Here is a 20,445-nt window from a genome sequence, read left to right on the forward strand (position 1 = left end):
TAACATTACCTCTATCTATTTCTAGAAAAGTTATCCATAATTTAATAAAATAGAGGTGACCATGTAATCAAGAAAAAAAATATTCCAATGCATTGTGGAGAAACAAAGGTGTCTGCAGAACACAATTGGGGATGACCCCCTGTAGGAACTGTTGGCAAAAATTTCAAATAACTGCAACTAACATGTTAAAGTAGATACTGGTAAAAAATGTAGATCATGAGTAAGAGCAGTGGAAATTCTGAGAAATAATTGAATGGAAATGAAACCAGGGTGGCTGTGGTGGTCTTTCACTGTTTTGGTTTATCTTGTAATAACAGCACTGTGACTTGTGAGAAAGAGACAATGAGACTTCAAGACCCCATTTAAATTAGGAAAAAAACAGATTTTTCCTAAATTGACAGAGTGTTTCAGTGTGAATCCTGGGGGAATTCAACACTGTTGTGGAGATGACTTCTCACTTCCAGGACAGAAAAATAGCCTTGGAAGATGGAATAAAATGCCCAGCTCATGGGTACACAGGCAACATTTTGAAGTGAGGGGTGTTCAATTTGGTTGCAATTTGGTTGATCCATTTGTTCAATTTGGTTGACCTATTTCATTTAGACCACGGTTCATAGGAAAGATGAAATACATGGAAGCGGTCTCTTGATACAACCACTGAGTATATTCTAAAAGAGATCAAATCAATGACTGAAGATTACAGTGCTGAAGTTTTCTATATACTGAAACACAAGCAAAACTGTATCACGTTATGCTGTTAAGATCAAAGAAAAAGAGAAAGATGTCATCAACCTCATTATAAGCAGATGAAACACTGGAATTGCTGTACATTTCTGTAATGCATCAGAAAACAAGTGATTGAACTATTTAAAGGAAAGTTGATATAATCCAAGAATAAATACAAAGAAAATAAAGGGAAGAAAATAAGCATTTTTGAGGTGAAGGACAAATAGAGGATTTATTGTTTGTACATATAAAGTACAAGATATATTAAATAAAGTATTTTAGACAAAGAAAATAGTAGCAAAGACAATTTTGAATGAACACAATGAAATGAAAAATTTTTAAAGTATAAAAATGTATTCAAATATGAAAACTTCCTCCTTGACATCAGGAAGAAGAAAAGATGTCAGCTTTCCCCACTCTTTTTCAACACACTATAGAAATTGTAGGCAGAACAGGAAAAGGACTTAAAATGTTTGCAATATGAAAAGAAGGAATTAATTGTGTTTCTATTTGTAAAGAAAATACAAAATGTCAAGTGACTAAAATAAAGGAAAACATAAAACCCTGGATGCAAGCATGTTTGGCAGGGTCATAAGAGGCAATAATTAATTTGTTACTATATGTTGACTATAAAAACATAGAAAAAAATGAAAATATAAGAACACTTAAATCATTGAAACAGGCATACAAAGTTAAATCTAATACAACCTAAGTGCCCACAACTACAAGAACAGAGAAGAGAAGCCATACAACATTGTAAACCAACATTACCTCAATTTAAAAAGAAATCTAATAAATATATATCATGTGCATAATTGGAAGGTTAATCAAAATAAAAACTTCAATTTTCCTGATTAATCTGCTTGTTTAAAATAATTCCAGCAATATTGTGTAGATATGAAGTTTACCATACAATTTACATAAAGGCAAAGTAAAAATAACCAAAAATTAAAAAAAAAGATTAACTGAAAAGATATACTACATATAATATTACAACTTACACTGAAGCTGCTGTAACCAAAACTGAGATATCAGTGGAGGGATAGAAATAGTGATAACTGGAGTAGAACTGAAAACATAGGAATAAGGTATATGCCTCCTTTAGCTTCAGATTTAAACCATCCAACCAACCATCCCACCAACCACATGAGAAAAGATACTGCTGCATCCCCTCATAAGTCTATGTGCTGCTACATGAAGTGTGCAATATCTGTTTTGTGAGTGCATATAAAGTTTTTTTCAGCATCACTCCTATTTTTCAGCCTCATTATACTCCAATTATCATTCTATCACTCATGTCATTTTTGGATTTTTTAATGTAAAAAAGTGAAAGATGAATGATATTTTAGTAGGACCTTAAGGGATAAATAGAATTAAAGTAGAAAAGAGGGGCCTCCCTGGTGGCGCAGCGGTTGAGTGCTGGGTTGCGAAGCTGCCCCCAGCCTCTGCGGCGCCGGTTCAATCCCCGGCTGCTCCTCAGCCACCAGAGGAGGGTCCCACATGGCGCTCAGACCTCTCCTGCTGCCCGCTGCTCCCCTCAGCAGTGTGCTTTGGTCCTTCTGCCTGTTCTGATCCCCGCTCTGGCTCTGGTGAATTCTCTCACCCTCCCGCGCTTCTGACTGTACCCAGTGCATGTATAAACAAAACAAACAAACAAAAATAAATAAATAAAACATGCCTCTATAAAAAAAATAAATAAAATATATTAAAGTAGAAAAGAACTACAGTAAACATTATCAAAGGCCCTAAAATTTGTAGATATTTTGGCACAAAGTTGTGTGGGTGTTTCAAAGACAGGAAAGAGAAAATTTTACAATCAGCTAATTATATCCCTGTTTAGACAAAATAGAAAATTAAAAGAAAATACAAAAGTGGAAGTGATATACCCATACTCTGAAAATAATGCTTTTTACATTTACTTGCTGTATATACTGTTATTAAAACATTCAAAGGTACATAGTCCCTAGATTTTCCAAAAATTTTTATTTTAATTATAATCTGGAAGTTCATTTAAAAAACCCCAGCAATTGGCATTGCTAATAATTGCTTTTCATTGGTAATTTGTTAATTATTAGGGAAATATATGTACTATTATGTTAATAGCAAACAATGATAACATAATTCACTATAACTTTTAAAAAGAGCAGAGGCAATAAATTGCTATAAATACATGCTAATTTCCATTTGGTTCCTAACATATAAAACTGCTTATAAACAACAGCTAACAGATTCTGATACAGTCTCCCTAACAGGCTCCATTTGCAGGGAGCTTGCTCTCATTCCTGCTGACCAGGTCGGGTCTTCCACAGTCAGTGGCTTCCCTCCCTGCATCTTCAGAGGAAGAGGAGGAATCACTGCAGCCAGTCCTTCACTCTCCACCCCTGGTGACACACTGCCCTGAGAGCTTAGAGATCACCCCGCTCACCCTCCAGAGCACACGGTCAAGGTCAGTTTATTGTCTTCATTATACTTTACTAATAAAGTGTTTATGATTTTGTGCCAAAATAGTAACTATCAAATATATTTCTGTTAAATGACCCATCTGGAATTGGGGAGTCTGACTCAGAAGGCAGAAGACAGCAGCCAGAAAAATAATCACACCTATGACCTGGGAAACCATAGCTCATGGGCACACCCACAATTGTCTCTATGAGAAAGCCTATACCCTGGAGAATTTCTAGAACACTTTCCTTATTATCTTCATTTATGTCAAAAAAAGTTCCTCCTTAAAATCAATTAAAACCTAGAAAAGAACTTAAGTCAAAGGAATATCTAATATAAAGGAGCTAGAGAGTCTCAAATGTGCTACCAATATTTAGAGGGGATAAGACAGTCTTGCTTTGAGGGAAGATCTCAAATTTTGGAAGGTGCTTTTGTAAAGACTTCAGATAGTATAACTGATATGGAGGTGGATTTCAGTTATTATTACTACATATTTCCTTTTTCTTGCATAGAAGAACTGGGTTGTAGACAGCTTCACAGGGCTGTTCTCAACCACCTGCACCACCGGGGGAAGCCCAATTTTGATATGATTTTTTTGCCACAGTTTTTAACACATTTATTTGATCTCCACCATCTCACAATTGTTGTCATTCCTAATCATTGTCAATTGAAAAGTTTTAAAATATATCCTTGCAAACTTTGCCTTTCCCTGCTTTCATGTGAATTTGGAATTTTTATAAACTTATTGACCATAGGTTTGCTGTAATGCAAATTATCTGTTCTTCCGTTTTAGTTTGTTTTTTCTTATTGGATATTTTTTCTTATTAATTAAAAATATTGTATTTGCTCTATAAATTAATTTACAAAAGATATTTCCAGATCTAAAGCTTGATTATTCATGTTCTTTAAAGTATCTTTGATGAGAGAAATTCCTAGTTTGGTGAGTCATGTTTACCCATGTATTAATTAAATGTGGAGATTTTTTAAATTCCATCATGTCCCTTTCTTGCTTTCCTTCATTCAGTCACCAAGACATGAGTGACTTTTTCACTGAGGTTTTCCAATTCCATTTCTTCTCTGTACAGTAGAGAAATTAAGCCTAATTAATAATCATTGAAGTCTTTGAAGATATAGGTATTTTATGACAATCATCTGTAGATAAAATTGTGACAGATAGTAAAAATAATACTAGTAATTCTAATTTTTTCACAGACATTCATTCAACAAAGAACCCAATACAGGCATTGGGTTGGATTACATAAACAAGGAGATAATCATCCCTGGCTGTGGCTGGATAATACTCAACTTTCTCAGGATCTGTAAGTTTTTGCTTCATAATTATCCCTCTCCACTTCTTTCTCTGCAACTTGTTCATAGCCATAGCTTGGGAAAATAACTGCTTTTTGAGACTTAGGGAATATCTTTCATTACCTGTGATGCCATTTTCAACAGGCAACTAAATACAAATCTCAGAGGCCAAAATAATCAGACTGGAAAATTAATTTTCCCATATTTTTTAATGGAAGATCCAAATACAGAAAACAATATTTTGCTTTTGTATGTTTCTCTTGTATATTTAATGACAAGTTGTGTTGATGGATGTGATTAAGAAAAGGTAAACATATGATGAATGACAAATTATATAAAAACCTAGTCCTCCAAGTGAAACTTGTAACTATATGCTGGTGTCTTTAAAGAACTAAAAAAAGAAAAAAATAATTTTCAAAGAAGTTTTTTAGTAATCTCCAATGTGGTATTTTATTCCCCTGATGACATTATTTTGTACAAGTCCATATAATGCCTGGTAATCTTTTTCATTAAAAATCAGGATATTGGCCTCCCTGGTGGCACAGGTGGTTGAGTGCCACACTGTGAAGCTGTCCGCAGCCTCTGCAGCACGGGTTTGATACTGGCCGGCCAGGGAGAAACCCACATGGCATGGCAGACCTCTCCTGTCTCGCCTGCTGCTCCCCTCAGCAGTGTATTTCATCAGTCTGCCTGTTCTGTTCCCTGCGCTGTCTCTGGTGAGTCCTCTCACCCTCCTGTGCATCTGGCCTGTACCCCAGTTCTTTTACAAATAAATAAATCTTAAAAAAAATGGATGACAAATATATTTTTTTTTTTTAGTTTTTTTTTTTTTTGTTTTGTTTTTTTTTTATAGAGGCATGTTTTTTTTATTTATTTATTATTATATTTGTTTTTTTTTGTTTATACATGCACTGGTACAGTCAGAAGCGCGGGAGGGTGAGAGAATTCACCAGAGCCAGAGCGGGGAGCAGAGCAGGCAGAAGGACCGAAGCACACTGCTGAGGGGAGCAGCGGGTGGCAGGAGAGGTCTGCGCACCATGTGGATCCTCTTCGGGGCCGGGAGCAGCCGGGATCGAACCGGCGCCACGGAGGCTGTGGGCAGCTTCGCAACCAGCGCTCAACCGCTGCGCCACCGGGGAGGCCTGACAAATATATTTTAATAAACAAATCAGGATAGATTTTTATTTGATGTCCAGGAAGTTAGTTTAGAAAAAGAAGAAACCAAGTCCTGTTAAAATTAAACTTAAGTAACATGGCGGGCAGTATGAGAGCCTTGGGCTAGCTCACATGCTGTTTACTGACTGCCCACGGTGTCTATGATCTAATCTAGCACTGAAACTGTAACAATGAATGAACATAAAAATATCCTGCTCTTAGGGATCTTATATTCTAATGCAGACTAATAATGATAATGGGTGATGAATAATGTCAATCCAAAAATGTCAGGAAAACTATATAGCATGTTAGACAATGATAAGTTATGGAGTGATGTGCTGTTTCTTACCTCTTGCTCTATCACAAAATACTATTTTGTGTGTAGAGGTATTAGGAAGAGATTTCATGTTTGAAGTGAGGTTCCCAGGGACTTAGAGACAATGTTTATGGACAGAGACTTGAATGAGTGGGCCATGTAGCTACTAGATGAACAGCAATTTAGCAAGAAGAGCAACTGAAGGTAAAAGACTGAGGTGGGAGTGTGTAGAACATGGTGAGAAAATGCTTTGTGGGAGCAAAGTGAGCCAGAGAGAGAGAGACAAGTTGGGAGAGGTAACAGTGCAGGAACATACAGGACATCAGAGGTCACTGTGAGAACTTTGTTTTTATCATAGATGTAATGAGAAACTTTTGCAGGATTTTTTTTTAATAAGATTTATTTATTTATGCATACAAGAACAGGGTTACAGGACAGAGGTTTGGGGGTGAAGAGGATTCACTAGAGACAGAGTGGGGAACAGGACAGGCAGATTGACTAAAGTACACCACAAAGGAGAGCAGCGGGCAATCAGGAGAGATCTGCTGAGCCATCTGGGCTACTCTGTGGCTACTCTGTGCAACAAGAGTTCGCACTTGTGTTGCAGAGGCTGCACGCAGCTTCATGGGTTGTGTCTTAAGGCCTTGTGCCAGAGGGAGCCCTACTTCTGCAGTGTTCTGAGTAGAGGGATGATAAAACAGGCTTCCTGTTTAAAAGACCCACTTTGGATTGTATTTTGTGATGCGAATGTGTGGGTGTATGTGGGGGATAAAAATTGGGATGTAGGGTGTCTTGTTGGAGTCCTTAGGTGAGAGAAAATGGTGGCTTGATGAAGATTGTCAGGGTTAGTGCTGGTGAAAATGGCCAGATTCTAGCATATTTCATGGATATGTGAGAGACAGAGAAATTATAGTGATGCTGTTGCCATTAACTCTGTTGGGACATTTCCAGATTTTAGTTTTAGATACGATTTTCATTAATCCATTCAATATTTAGTCCTAAAGGGTTGTCTCCTGAGCATTTTGGTACATGACTAGGAAGTCCCTATGAAGGTGTGTGAGATGTAAATTTGTCTCATTTCTGTGTATAGACAACATTATTGCTGTGATGCAGGATATGATCATCAGGAAATCTAAGACCTGAGGCTCTGGAAACTCACATGTTTAAGATAATGTTAAAACAATGGGGAAGTTAAGATAACTGGTAAAGATAAAGATTTTAAACTGGAAATTATTTTTAATATCATGGTCATTTAAGGGTAAATTGAAGTTAAGTAACATTGTCTTTTGTAGCCGAGACCTAAACTTTCAAATCTATATTCATTAAATTCATTGCTCCATTCAGAAATTTTAATGATTTGGTCAGGAAAACCTTAAGCTCAGTGGGTGAGTATGAATCCCCATTTAAATACTTATGATTTGCTTCTGTGTTCAAGATCAGGCTAGCCTTGGAGGCACATGGTTTGCTCATACTAATCTTGTGTCATAGAACAGAAATATTTTTATATCTCTGTGTCATAAATGAATTTATTTTATTTTGGTGCTTCCTAGAAGTTTCAGAAGTGTCAGGAGAATTTTTCAAATGTGCATGTCTAATCCATGGACACGTCCCATTCTATAACAATCTTTGAAAATCTTTCCTGTCTTTTATTATCATTGGCGATTTTTCATTCATTTTTGACATAGTTATACTTTATATATTTACATCTGTATATCTGTCACAGGACTTTTGTGTCTGCTAAAATAATTGTGCCCTTATATTTTAAATTTGTGATGATCAGACTTACCCTACAGAATGATTTCCATCAACAAATACATTTTCTGATCCAGGAAATTTCAAGAGAAGGAAGATGGAAAGTGTGGATTCATCAAGTCAACATATATTTTTACGGCTGCTTGTGATAAACAATTACCTTATATTTGTGAAAAAATTGATGAAAAGATTGATACCATTTAATATAGTATCACCTGCTATAGATCATATCTATAAGGTAAATCTCTTGCAGGGGCATATGTGTGTCAAATGCATGTATATTTGAATCTCAATCCCTATTTAATAATTACCCTCCATGAGGCTGTACATGGTTCATCTCAGATGCAAACTCCTGAGCGCTGCTTCTCCCATTGTTACCTCCTCAGTGTGTTTCCAACCTGCTTGTGCTGGGCAATAAAATCTTCACCAATAAATATGTGTGTATCTTTTAGATTTATAATTCTTGGTTAGTTGGAGCAATTCTTTATGATATTTTTTTTAAATTTAAAGTGTTTGTTCATGTCTTTGCAGATTAATATCACACACCTAATTTTAAGGGAAAAAACACACATAATAGTTCATACAAAAAGTTCCCTTGATTTATACAGTTGAAAACCAGGTAAGTTTAATATCTGGTGTAGAAATTTTTGAATTTTATTTTTATGTCCTTTGAATATACATCTAGAACTGGGCACCCTGGATCATATGGTAGCTCAATTTTTAATTTTTTAAAAAGATTTATTTTATATTTTTATGCATACAAGAACTGTGTAGGCCAGAGGTGTGGGGTGTGAGATAGAGCAGAACAGGCAGATCTACTGTTAGAAAAGAAAGGAGGCCAAGAGTATCAGACAAAAGCGGGCTTTATTGAAAGTCCACGAGGTGACAACTCTGCAGGCCCAGAGTCACGCAGAACACCGGTGGTTATAGGGTTAGGGTACTGCTGAATTTTTTTGGAGTATGAGGCCAGAGGGCGACAAGTCTTTCCTGATAGTGGGGTGTGTTAGGGGCAATGGTCTCTCTTGCCAGGAGGGTCTGCTGGAGTATTTACTACTGTCAGCTTATCTTTAGTTTAGCTTATCTCTGGTCCTCAGGCCGCAGGACACAGAGCAGTGATGCATTTTATTATGGGCCTGTGTGTGCTCCCTTCATCTACTGGAATGCACTGCTGAGGGGTTTAGTGGGTGAGACAGGAGGGGTCTGCTGTTCCATGTGTGTAACCTCCCTGCCCCAGGATCTAACTGGTGTACATAGCAGGTGCTGGCTATAGATATATAGTGCTGAGACTTTAACCCCTGATCCACCAGGGAAGCCCCAATTTTTAATTTTTATTTTTGGGGAAATGCCATATATTTTTCTTAGTGGTTGTCCTAATTTACATTCCCACAAATGGTGCTCAAAGGTATCTTTTCTACACATCCTCATCAAGCTTTGTTGTTTCTTTTTTTTTTTTTTTTGAATAATAGCCATTCATTCTAACAGGTGTGGAATGATGTCTTTTTGTTGATTATATTATATTTCCTTAATGACTAATGATGCTGTGAATCTTTTCATATGCCTATTGTCCATCTCTGTCTTCTTTGGTAAAATGTCTATTCCAACCTGACCATCTTTTGATTGGATTATTTATTTGTTTGCTCTTAAAAAGATGTATGTATTCATTCATTCATTCATTCATTCATACATTCATTTATATTACTATTTAATCCTATCTTTTCCTTATATATTTTGGATATTAACCCTTGGTTAAGTATATAGTTTGCCTTTCATTTTGTTGTTTCCTTTGCTATGCTGAAACTTTTAGTGAGAGACTGGAAAAGAAAAATGAAAATATGCCTATAGGCAAAGTGACAAATTCTGTATATAGCAAATTTCAAAATCTCCAAAAGTATACTGCTAATACATATGCATTTAGCGTAATTTTAGGAACCGTATGTAAAATTCAATTGTTTCTATATACTAAAGCTTATCTATTGGAAGTGGAAATAAAGATACCATTTATAATAGATATCACAATACTTAAAACATAGATAAAATTAACCAAAAATGTACCATTTGTATGCTGAAGAATATAAAACTATGTGAAAAAATTAAAGCCAAATAAATTGATAAATATACCATATTCATGGATTAGAACTTCACTATCATAAAAAGTCTCTTCTCTCTAAATTGATCTATAGATTCAAATCAATGCAAATCAGAAACCCAGTAAGCTTTTATTTTGTAGAAATCTACACCCTAATTTTAATTTTTAGAATACAATTTATTTTTAGAACAATGTTAAATTTTCATAAAGAAATGCAAAAATAGTACAAGTTTCCCCTATATTAACATATCTTATTAGTATTAGACATTTTCTGTGATTAATAAACCAATATTGAAATATTTTTATTTGCTAAAAGCCATATTTTATTTAGATTTCCTTAGACTTCACCAATGGCCTTTTTCTTTTTTTTAATACAATTTTTTTTAATATTTATTTATGTATTTATTTTTATAAGCACAGGGTACAGTCAGAAGCACGGGAGGGTGAGAGAATTCACCAGAGCCAGAGCAGGGAGCAGAACAGGCACGGATGAAGTACACTGCTGAGGGGAGCAGCGGGCGGCAGGAGAGGTCTGCGCACCATGCGGGACCCTCGATGGAGGCCGGGGATCGAACCGATGCTGCAGAGGCTGTGGGCAGCTTCACAACCCAGTGCTCAACCGCTGTGCCACCTGGGAGGCCTGTCCAATGGCCTTTTTCTATTCTTGGATCTCATCCAGGTTAACACATCCTATTTAGTTGCCAGGCCTCCTTAAATTTTTTTGGTTGTTCAACCCCTCAGAGTGGGGAGCAGAACAGGCACATCCACTGAAATACACTACTGAGGGGAGCAGCTGCCCAGACAGGAGAGGTCTGCTGTGCCATGTGGGTAGCTCCCTGGCCAGCTGGGGATAGAACTTGTGCTGCAGAGGCAGCAGTTAGCTTCATAATGCTGAGACTTAACCCCTTGCTGCACCAAGGAGACCCCCTGAACCTCTCCTTATTTTGATGGTAATTTTGAAAAATACTATTACTTTCCTGTCACTTTAAGAGTGTGTCCTTTGCCCTCTAGAGAGGGAATTCACCAGGAGGTGCTACTTGTAGTTGAACCAAGTGAGGCTTTGTTAGAGAATCATGTGTGAAGGGGCCAGGGGGCCAGTTTGGGAAAGGAGAACATAAGCTGGCTCCCCAGTGGGAGGAGATATTTAAGGTTAAGTCCATGAGGTAGGGAGAAAAGCAGCATCATAGCTTGTTCTGGGCTGGGCTATATCTGGGCATGCGTGAGGGGCTACATTCCAACAGCCCATGTGGGCACTCAGCCTTCTCCCTTCAGGAAATTGTGTGTTAGTCAGGGTCTAATCTTTTTGCCTGTCATGGCTCCTCATGGTCAGTGCAGTGGGTTGAATTGCTTGGACAGAGCTGCCAGTCCATGATTTCATCAACCTGTTCAAACTGGGCTAGAACTACTCACACCACTGGCTCAGAGTTCCTTTCACCTAAGCAGTCTTGCTACTTTGCTTTGCTTAGCATGTGGCAATTCTCCCACCTGCCTGGGACTAGAAAGGTATTTCTTTTTATAAACCTTTTCCCTTTGCAAAGCAGCAGCAGCAGCTCTCTGCCCACCTGTCTGCAGGGGCCTCTCCTTTCCTTCCTCCTTGCCCTAGTAAACCTGTCCTTTTAAAATCTAAAAAAAATAGAATACCCCTCCATTGGATTCATCTGGTATCTTTCTCATGAGTGATTGGAGTCATCAGTTTTTTGGAGGAAGCCCACAGAGGTAAAAAGTCATTTTTATGACTATCAAGAGCACATATTTGAATATGACTTACATTGTTGGTGTTAACTCTGCTGAGTGAGGTTGTGTTTGTCAGTTAGTCTCTTTTCCCTTTCGATATTATTCCAAAATGACTTCTTTGGGAGGTAGTAATCATGGAGAGAGAGAGACAGAGAGAGAGAGAGAGAGGCGAAGTTTCATCCTACTTCCCCAAGGCTAGATAAGGCAGAAGAGAGCAACTATTCCAGGAGGGTTATCCATAATCCTAGGACAGTGTCTCACCTTCCATCACTCTTCCCCTCCTCCCTACCCGGGTGCCTTCCCTCCCACCTGAGAATGTAGAAACCCTCCCATACCCCTCGTGTCCTTGTCTTCTTTTCTTTCATGTAGGACCTTTCTTCACTCAGGACTGGAGAAAACAGTGTCTTTAGCGAGTTAGCTGCAGTTCTCCCGTGGTGATGCCACATGTTAAAAAAGTGCTTCGTTTGTTGAAACAAGCTCTGGTTCAGGGTTAGGCATCTTAGTACAAATGATAAATCCCTGTTAGGTTGGTAACAGGTCTTCACAAAAATGATCTATCTATTTTGAACACAATTGCCATACTATTTCAATAGAGAATACTGTTTTTAAAAAATGATGTTGGAAAACTTAGACATCTAAATGCAAAAATTTTTTTAAAATGTGCTCAAGCCAGGGCCTCCCCGGTGGCGCAGCGGTTGAGCGCTGGGTTGCGAAGCTGCCCGCAGCCTCTGCGGTGCCGGTTCGATCCCCGGCTGCTCCCCGGCCACAGGAGGAGGGTCCCACATGGCGCGCAGACCTCTCCTGCCGCCCGCTGCTCCCCTCAGCAGTGTACTTCAGTCCTTCTGCCTGCTCTGCTCCCCACTCTGGCTCTGGTGAATTCTCTCACCCTCCCACGCTTCTGACTGTACCCAGTGCATGTATAAACAAAACAAACAAACAAATATAATAAATAAATAAAAACATGCCTCTTTAAAAAAAAAAATGTGCTCAAGCCATATTTTGTACTATAAAAAAAAGTAACTTGAAAGAGAATATAGAATTAATAAAATTTAAAGCTTCTACAAGACTGCACAGGATAAAAAAATCAACCTTAGGTAAATTAAATATTTTTATAAGAAAAATATGTATAAACCATGGATAAAAAATAGTGATTGTTGACACTTCATCAAATAAAAGGCTTCTGCTCTTCTAAATGTCTAAAATTTTTTCTCTAAAGACACTGTTAAAAGAATGAACAAAATATTTGAAGAAAATATTTATAAAATATCTGATAAAGTACCAGTATCCAAAGTATATAACTCATAACTCAATAACAATAATAATATTTGAAGAAAATACTTATAAAATGTCTGATAAAGTACCAGTATCCAAAATATATAACTTACAACTCAGTAACAAGGAAATGAACAATTGAATGAAAAGAGATAAAAGAAAATGTCACAGATGACATAATGGTTGACAAAAACATATGAAAAGATGACTTGTAGTACATTTATTATTGACATGCAAATAAAAACCACAATTAAAATGTATACATCCTATTAAAATAAGTTTTAAAAACTGATAATGTATATTTTCTTTTTTCTCAAATTTTACTATCAGTTGCTTACATAACTATAATTTTGGGAGTACAACTCACACCTCATTTTTCTGTACATGCCTATTCATGCTCCACAGAACCTCCCATGCCAATGCCTATCACCTTTCCTCCTCTTCCCACCCCTCCCCCATCTCCCCTCATCCTCTCTGTTGTCCAGTCTATTTTCACAGTGTTTAAAAATCATTGTTTTGCTATGTTTCGACATTTTTTTCTTCTTTGGTTATTTATATTCCACAAATGAGTGAATCGATCTGATAACTGTCTTTCACTTTCTACCTTACTTCACTTAAAATAATCACTTTGGGCCTCCCCGGTGGCGCAGCGGTTGAGCGCTGGGTTGCGAAGCTGCGCGCGGCCTCTGCGGCGCCGGTTCGATCCCCGGCTGCTCCCCGGCCACCGGAGGAGGGTCCCACATGGCGCGCAGACCTCTCCTGCCGCCCGCTGCTCCCCTCAGCAGTGTACTTCGGTCCTTCTGCCTGCTCTGCTCCCCGCTCTGGCTCTGGTGAATTCTCTCGCCCTCCCGCGCTTCTGACTGTACCCAGTGCATGTATAAACAAAAACAAACAAAGAAACCAGCAAACAAATAAATAAAGCATGCCTCTAAAAAAAAAAAAAAAAAAAAAAAAAAAAAAATAATCACTTTGAAGTTCATTCATTTGGCCCCAACAGGTACTATTTTATCATTTAAAATAGCTGAGTAGTATTCCACTGATTATATATTCAGCTTCTTTATCCAGTTGTCTGTCAATGAGCATTTCCATAGGCTGGTTCCGTGACTTGAGAAGATGCTGCATGAACATATATGTGAATAATCTTCTCATAATAGTGTCTTAACACAATCCTGGTACCCATATATAGCAATGGTATTGCTGGATCAAATAATAGCTCCAATTTTATTTTTGTTTATGAAGAGCTGCCACACTAAACAACTGAAAACATTTCATGTAGAAAGAATACAAGCAAATGGAACCACGCACTGCTGAATGATGCAGAAACTTTGGAGAATAGTTTCAATTTTATCTGTTTAGACAGAAACTAAGACACAGAATTTAGACTTGCCAGAAAGAATAGCTATTAGTTGTGGTTCAAGCCTTAACTCAGATATGATTCAAGAATTTCTCTTTCCAGTATATCATCTACATTTCTCAAAAAACTAAGCAATCAAGTAAAAATGCATACACAATTCTTGAAAATATAATGGCATTATAACTGCATTAATTCTTGTCCCAAATGTGCAAAATAGTGACTTAAGTTTGCAGGATTCCTTACTAAGCCTGTGTGAGTTGCAATAATGGGGTATAGGGAACTCTGCTTCCTAATCCTCATCACAAACACTGCTACTCTCTCCCTCCACCCACCTGTGTGCATAACTGGCAACCATCATGTGAAAGGGACAGAGTGGACAGTCTGATGTGCCTCCTCATTGTTCATCCAAAATTCCAATCTCATCTCAATCAGAGGTTATAATATAGGCCCAACCCATTAAAAAAAAGCAAAGATACTTTGAGAAGAGAGAGAGAGACTCTAGAACTTCCAAAGTTTTATAAGGAATATTTGTGGTTGCATTTCACTGTGGTGCTTACTCACATGGCTAGGCAGCAGGAAAAGCCATTTTCTTCTCACAAATAAATTGTATCACTTTGGAACAATCATGAGCAGCCATATTTGTTGCTGCTAGTCTGGCACAGTTTCCATCTTTTGATTCTTTCCAATCCCTGTTATAAAATAAAAACAAAGTTTTAAAATCTGCATTCATTCGGGCAGACATAATTGGACCAATGCTGGTCCAACTGATGTTGGACCAAAGTTGAAGTGATATATGTTTCTTTCCTTATTAGAACTATCCCGTGGTGCTGTATGTTTTCCCAAAGAGAACTGATAGGATACAGATGTGAAATACAAAACCTTCCTCCCCTCAATGTACTCATCCTCATAGCTGAACATATGTCCTTGGCATGTGTGTATGTATCTGTGTATATACATGGATATGTATGCAATTGCTCCTATTGCAGTTTGTGTGCTTTTCTAATTTTATACCTTGAGAATGTACACCAGAATCTGTAATTACATCTATTTTATAGACTTACATTTTGAGAATGGGTAGTGACTTATCTTCCCATGTCCAGGATCCTCTGATGCCTTCACGGGACAATCCAATCCAATAAAAATAAGATAGTTGACTCTGAATGAATTTCTGTAATAAACAGAACATATTTTGTGAGAAAAAAATTTTTATGTTTCCAAATTAAATAATGTTACTTATTTTTATTATTATGAATAACAAAAAGGATAAAGATCAACATCCTCCTGATTCTATTCAAGTTATAAATTAATGAGATCACACATATTGATATTTATTAAATACAGAACACAAATGATTCATAAAATAGCCATTAATTTAGCTATGTTCATTTAGACCTAGGATTAAAATTTGTTAATTTCGTTACAAAATGTATGCTCAAAGATGAATTCTGAGGAATTCATCATTGAAGCCTAGGTGGAATATCTGTGAGATTTCTACCATTTTTTTCCCCACAAGTTCTATGTTTATTACATGTGAAATGTGAATTTTAGAGAATGTAGCTGTTCCCCAACAGGTGACGTGTTTGTGTAGCTGAGTTGATAATTATTTGATAAATATAAAAATAAATGATATTCATTTAATAGTTCAATTGTTGCAAAGCAAATATTCATATACTATTTCACTTGATCTACTTAATGTGTTTGGAAAAAAATATAGCCAGTTTATTATAAAACAATTCTAGATGTTATGAGTAGAATTACATAAATTGTCTGGCCACTATCCACCTGAAGTCCACAATTACATTTAAGATTATATGGGGTTTTCTCATTAAAATATAACAATTAATTTACATTGAACAAAAAATTTAACATTCATTCTCTCTCCTGGCTACTTTGAATCCATCTGTCTATCTACCTATCTATCTATAAATTTTCATGGAGGTTCTTTACTTTATCTATAAAAAAAAGTATATTTTTAAAGATGAAGTATATTTTTAAAAAGTATATTTTTAAAATTTATCTTATCAGCAACAATTGCTATTATCTATTTCTTCTAAATGGAGTTAAATTTAAATGCTACAAATATCTTCTATCTATATTCAAATTATGTTTGTTTTATTTTTATAGTTTTCAAGTTCTTATTTTGAATTGCTCTTTCTGAGTTGTTGAAAGCCAAACATATGAGTCAGTAGATTAGTATAGAGAAGTAAATGTTCTTAATGTCTGTCTTTGAGCAGATATTGAAAGATTGCCCTTTACCTGGAATGTTAGAATATACTATTTTTTAATAATATAATGGTAATTTTTTTGTGTATTCAATGGAAGTCATAAGAGGATTATGAAATATTTAGTTCAGGTTTCTTTGAAAACTAGTATGAGTTTTAATATGAGCTGAAATTAATTGATCTTCAAATTTCAGTTCACTGTAGTTTTTTCCTTTACTTCAACTTTAGTAGAAATGCTAATTTTTCTTGATTTTTTCTAGTGGTGTAATAATCTTTCTCAGAAATAGTGAAACTAAATTTCAATTACATTCTCAGTTTGAAATATACAATTATCCTTGACCAAACACAATATATTTTAAGGATCATTATTTGCTAATTACACCATGTTTGAGTTTACATTTGCTATACTATGGAAATTCTAATTGTGGATGAATTAGATATTAGATCAATTTAATGAAAATCTAATTTAATTTCTAATTATATTTCTGACTTTAACATGAGCGTTGAGTTCACTTGCAAGTGTAGGTTGTGCTTAAACTCTCCAAAATTATAATTAAGATGTAGCTGACAACTAAGGGCTAAACAAGAGAATATGAGATGGAGAACAGAAAATATACATCACCAGTTCTTCCTCATCTTCTATCTTGAGAAGTGTGGAGCCCCTTTCCTTGCAGAATTTCTTACTCTCCATAAAGTTCTTTTCATCACTTGAAAAATAGTAACAGTTCTCTCCACAGCAGCGCCAGTTTGCTTTACACGTGCTCCTCTCACTTCCTTGAAAACAAAAGACATTTCAAGTCAGTGCCCTGAGTGAATGTTCTGACCTGGAGACAGGGGAGTCCTTCCCAGAGCTTTTAAGAACCTGCGTTTTATGACACTGATGGGGTTCACTTCCGCTTTCTGAAAAGAACCTTCGTTTGGGAGGAGAGTTACTTTGCTCATATCCCTCTATATTTATGCACAACATTATCAAAACTTTCTAGAATATTCTCTCACAACCTCTATATAAGGAAGCAGCTTTCTGCATTCTCTAGACTTCGTACAATTGTCAGTGCAGAGCACATCTGAGCGTAGTGCCTCATCTATACCCCGTATAAGGGTATAATACCGGTTAGAAAATATGATAGAAGAGATATAGGGTTTTATTTAGCATAAAAATATTATTTGGGGAGGTGGTGACAAAAATGAGTATATCATCACACATACAGGAAAACCTGACCTCTGGGAAAGGCTGATATTTTTGTCAATAACAAAAACATTGAACTTCAAATTAGTTTAGAGTAGAAGAGAAAATGATTTGAACCAGGGTGTCAGGAGACTGATAGAAATAGAGAAGAGACTTGTTGGTCTTGGTCGTCAATCCTATCTACATACCTTTGTTAAATGATTCCTCTTTATTGGCCGAGTTTTGATCAACGCAGTTGTTTTGTGTTACATTGTGCAATGGTTGGTTCTTTGATTCATCATAACTCTTATCCTGTAAAACTTAATTCTACACCATTAGCTTGAGAAAAACATAACATGGAACTGAATTAAAGGTAAATTAAAATTTAAACATATCAGTCAATGTTCAGGAGTAAGGACCATTGTTATCTTTGTGCTTGTTAGGCACCTCATCGCTCTATGATTTTCACACTAACATCTCATTTGTTGTAAATACATTGATGACAAAACATTTTACTAGACCTTGATGATGTAAGGTTAAAAACACAATGCTCCTTTCTCAAGGAACTCACCACTCCAATGGGAAGAATGCAGTAAGAATTCTGGTGATTAATGATATGACAATGGTATTCAAGGGTTGTTATTAGAATTCAGAAGAGGGATGTAGGTCATAGACTAATATGGCATATCAGCAAGACATTAAATTTGACTTTTGTATATGAATGAGAAAGAAGTAGGAAAGTGAAAAGGATAGATAATGAAATTATGGTCTGTTGTAACTGGAGTTCCAAAGTTCACAAGTGATTAAAAAAGTAAATTTGAATCACAGAATGGAAATACATAGGTAGAGCCAATAAAACTTTACATGTTTTTGTAAAGTGTCAGATTGAAAAAAGCAAATTGGCATATGATGTTACCTACCACCTAGAAATCCTTAAATATAGTCTTTTCAGGGAAAAGTCTGACTAACTTAAAGGATTACGTCACAAGATATGAATGACTTTGTAAATGGCCAAGTGATTACATCAGAGGTGAAGATGGCTTTCCTGCAGGTCCTAGCTATGAAACAAGTAGGAAAGCAAGACTTTGTTTTTACTATTTAGTAATTCCATAGGAGGAGATATTGTTTCAGATAACAGATCTAGCTTAACTTACCCTTCATTGCCAAGAGTCCAGTTGTTAAAAGAAGTATGAAACTGACAATCCCAAGAATCACCACAGCAAGATACCAGGCCAATGGAACTGTAGACCCTGCCCAGAGAAGAAGTGGCTCTGAGTCTCCAGTGGCATCATGAAATACACAATGTTTTTTGGGGGGAAGAAAATTCTCTATTTTACTGGCTCATTTATGGATATACCTTGATGTAACACTCAAACTTCATTAACTCTCTGAAATATACTAAACTGGATATTGGGCTTTCAACACTGCTTTTTTATTTTGTTTGTAAGATATAGTTGAAACAATCTCATGAATCTGGGCCAACTAATTCAGTTACTTGGAACAGTGGTTCCTGTCATATGTAACTTGAATCTCATACACAATGGCCAAGCAGTTGGAGGACAGGTAAGCTAGGTCCTCTGAATGAACTTTACCTTTTCCTTCAGATGATTTAGCTTTCTTTTTCTTTGCCTGGTTGGAGTGTGAAGCATGGGTTCTCACTTCTGTGTAAATTAACTGATCTGTGTTTTCTGTAGATAAAAACAGAGATGTAGTTACCTCTTCTGACTCACATGTTTTTCAATGAAAATTTGTAGATTATTTACATGTGTAAAGAGATTCGGAATATTATAGGATTTTTTCCCCTCCAGATAAAGAGAAATTTGCATTGCAATTTTTTTAAAGATTTATTTTATTCATATATACATACAAGAACAGGGTACAGGCCAGAGTGCATTGCACATTTCATAAGATAATTTTTCTTTAAATTGAGGTAGTGGGGCCTACTTGATTGTGCAAGGGGTTAAGTCTCAGCACTATGAAGCTATCAGCAGCCACTGCAGCACGAGTTTGATCCCTGACCAGGTTGCTGACCCACATGGCGCAGCAGACCTCTCCTGTCTCACCCGCTGCTCCCCTCAGCAGTGTATTTCAGTAGATCTGCCTGTTCTGTTCCCTACTCTGTCTCTGGTGAATCCTCTCACCCTCTGCACTTCTTGCGTGCACCCCAGTTCTTGTATGCATAAATAAATAAATTGTTCAAAAAATAAATAAATTGGGCCTTCCCTGGTGGCGAAGGCGGTTGAGCTGAGCGCAGTGCTGTGAAGCTGTCCGCAGCCTCTGCAGCACTGGTTCGATCCCAGCTGGCCAGGGAGAATCCCTTATGGTGTGGCAGACCCTCCTGTCTCTCCCGCTGCTCCCCTCAGCAGTGTATTTTGTCAGTCTGCTTGTTCTGTTCCCTGCTCTGTCTCTGGTGAATCCTCTCACCCTCCTGCATATCTGGCCAGTACCCCGGTTCTTGTATAAACAAACAAACAAACAAACAAATAAATATTTTTTTAAATAAATAAATAAATAAATAAATAAATAAATAAATAAATAAATAAATAAATTGAGGTAGTATTGGTTTACCACACTGTATATAATTCAGATATGTAGGATTATACTTTTCAGGTAAGTGTTATTATCCATCCACCACCAAGGCACCCATAGTTCTCTACCATTGTCCATTGGGTCTTCTCCTTTATTAAGTGACAATAACTTGAAAGTAAGTGAGACATAATATGTCATATGCTAAATTGCAATGAAATTCTTTAGAGAAATTACTAAACAAGGAACAGAAAATAATAACCAAGATTCACCAAGGTTTAGGGAGAAAGAGATACTCACTTTCCTTTTGTGTTTGCTTCTTTCCAGGGAAACTTTTCACTTCCGAATATGTTACATGTTTTCCACTCATTTCTAAAAAAATTGAGA

At 36.6% G+C, this 20,445-nt stretch overlaps 1 protein-coding gene across 2 annotated transcripts; it reads right to left on the minus strand.

Annotated features, from left to right (window-relative positions):
- Positions 1–11,931: 11,931 nt before the first annotated feature.
- On the minus strand, positions 11,932–18,089 carry LOC119246990 (C-type lectin domain family 9 member A-like). Of its 2 annotated transcripts, XR_008552345.1 has the most exons (5): positions 17,742–18,089; positions 16,990–17,141; positions 15,207–15,313; positions 14,707–14,834; positions 11,932–12,017 (listed from the first exon to the last, which is right to left on the minus strand). XR_008552345.1 is itself a non-coding variant. In XM_054696810.1 (4 exons), exons 2-4 carry the CDS (start codon positions 17,056–17,058, stop codon positions 14,711–14,713), a joined length of 300 nt encoding a protein of 99 aa, XP_054552785.1. In that variant the 5' UTR covers positions 17,059–17,141; positions 17,742–18,089; the 3' UTR covers positions 14,659–14,710. The 2 variants fall into 2 exon arrangements, 1 of the variants encoding a protein (XP_054552785.1); XM_054696810.1 differs by lacking the exon at positions 11,932–12,017 and having other exon boundaries at positions 14,659–14,834.
- Positions 18,090–20,445: the final 2,356 nt, after the last annotated feature.

This window comes from Talpa occidentalis, unplaced genomic scaffold, assembly GCF_014898055.3.
Source record: "Talpa occidentalis isolate TD23 unplaced genomic scaffold, MPIMG_talOcc4v2.1 talOcc4.16, whole genome shotgun sequence".
Lineage (NCBI taxonomy): Eukaryota > Metazoa > Chordata > Mammalia > Eulipotyphla > Talpidae > Talpa > Talpa occidentalis.

What these genes read in the sequence shown, in the direction of transcription:
- LOC119246990 (XM_054696810.1), bottom strand. Translation starts at nt 17,058, where the DNA reads ATGGAGAGTAAGAAATTCTGCAAGGAAAGGGGCTCCACACTTCTCAAG. An exon ending in TAGAAGATGAGGAAGAACTG is followed by an intron (nt 15,314 to 16,989) that starts GTGATGTATATT and finishes TGTTTATTACAG; the next exon opens with AAATTCATTCAGAGTCAACT. An exon ending in TCACTACCCATTCTCAAAAT is followed by an intron (nt 14,835 to 15,206) that starts GTAAGTCTATAA and finishes ATTTTATAACAG; the next exon opens with GGATTGGAAAGAATCAAAAG.